General features: G+C 59.2%; 1 protein-coding gene across 1 annotated transcript in view; it reads right to left on the reverse strand.

Annotated features, from left to right (window-relative positions):
* Positions 1 to 1,489, reverse strand: part of LOC100744250 (trichohyalin) — a 61,123-nt gene that overhangs the window by 7,187 nt on the left and 52,447 nt on the right. The window contains exon 15 of the mRNA XM_024367073.2: positions 154 to 1,489. This exon is cut by the window's right edge and continues 42 nt beyond it. Coding sequence (XP_024222841.1) covers positions 154 to 1,489 — 1,336 coding nt within the window. The remainder of the gene's footprint in view (positions 1 to 153) is intronic.

Genomic DNA, 1,489 nt, shown 5'->3' on the forward strand with positions numbered 1-1,489 from the left:
GAGGAGGCGCGATGACGTGTCGGCAGCCGGTCGACAACGATCAGCCAACGGTATACATAGGCAGAGACATAGTGCAGGCATTATATGGTGCGGATGTAGGCTGTAGTAGTGTAGGTTAGCGCGCGAGCGAGTGCAGGTCGTGCTGCTGCTAACCTGATATTTCTGCAGTTCCTGGCACAGCTTTTCGAGCTGTTCCTGGAACCGCTCGCGCTCGACGCCTGCCTGCTTAACGTTCTCTTGCGCGCGCTCGAGCTCCTTTCTCAACCTGGCGACCTCCTGGCCGTTTTGTTGCGGATGCTGTTGCTGCTGCTGTAGCTGTTGTTGTTGCTGCTGCATCGTCACCTGCATCTGCTGGATCTGCTGTTGTTGAGCGTGTAGCTGCCTCTCGGTGTTCTGGATACGTTTTTGTAGCTCAGTAGCCTGCCTCTCGGCCGCGTCCGCCCGTTGTTTCTCCGTCTCGCATAGCTTCCTCCATTGTTCGAGCTGTGCCTCGTTCACGCCACCGGCAGCCGCGCTCGTATCCCTCGAGACGATCTGCTTCTGAAGTTCTTGCACGCGTTTCTCGGCCTGATCGGCCCTCTGTCGTTCCTTCGTCTGGGCCTGAGTCAGGTTTTGCACCTGCTGGCTCAGCCGATGAACCTCTCGCATCTGCGCCTCGAGGGCCTCCTTCGCGGCTCTATCCGGCGTCTGCGCGTGTACCCTCTGTTGCTGCATCTGCTGCAACCGGCGAACCTCCTCGCGTTGACGCTCGAGCTCCGCTTCGTTCGTGTTCAATTCCTGCTGGAAGTTGACCAGCATCTCCTGCGATTTCTCTAGCTGTATCACCAATTGATCGCGTTCCACTTGCAGCTGTTTCGCCTCCGCCTCGAGCTTTTCCTTCACCTTCTCGATCTTCTCCGAGTGTTTCTCTCGATTCTCGAGGATCGCGGCCATCTTGTCGCGTTCCCGTTGAGCGAGCTGCAGCTCGTGCTGTAAATGAGCTATCTCCTCGCTGCCAGCGATCTGTTGTTGCTGCTGTTGTTGTTGCTGCTGCTGTTGCACCCGTCTCAGTTCCTGCCTGAGTGCCTCCCGTTCGTCCCTGAGCAGCTGCATCTCCGCGGCTAGCCGTTCGAGCTCCTTCTTGTTCGCCTCTGCGGCCTCCTGATACTTGGCCGTCTGCATGTGCGTCTTCTCGAGTTCCTTGGCCAGTCTGCCCGCTTCGAGCTCCACCTGATCGCGCGCGACGATCGCCTTGTCGAGGCTGGCGCGCAGCCGTTCGACCTCGATGCTCGCGCTCTCCGATCTGGTCTTACCCTCGGTTTGCATCAGTCTCTCGAGCCGTACAATCTCGACGCGGAGCTTCTCGTTGTCCGCCTCCAGGGCGTCCGCTCTCGCCTTCACCTTGTCGTGACGATCGCGTATCTTCTCGGTTTCGATTCTAGCGCGTTCGATCTCGCCGCGATTCCGCTCCTGCGCCGCAGTCGCCTTGTTGGTCTCCTCGCGCGCCCGC

Source organism: Bombus impatiens, unplaced genomic scaffold (assembly GCF_000188095.3).
Source record: "Bombus impatiens unplaced genomic scaffold, BIMP_2.2 scf_0264, whole genome shotgun sequence".
NCBI lineage: Eukaryota > Metazoa > Arthropoda > Insecta > Hymenoptera > Apidae > Bombus > Bombus impatiens.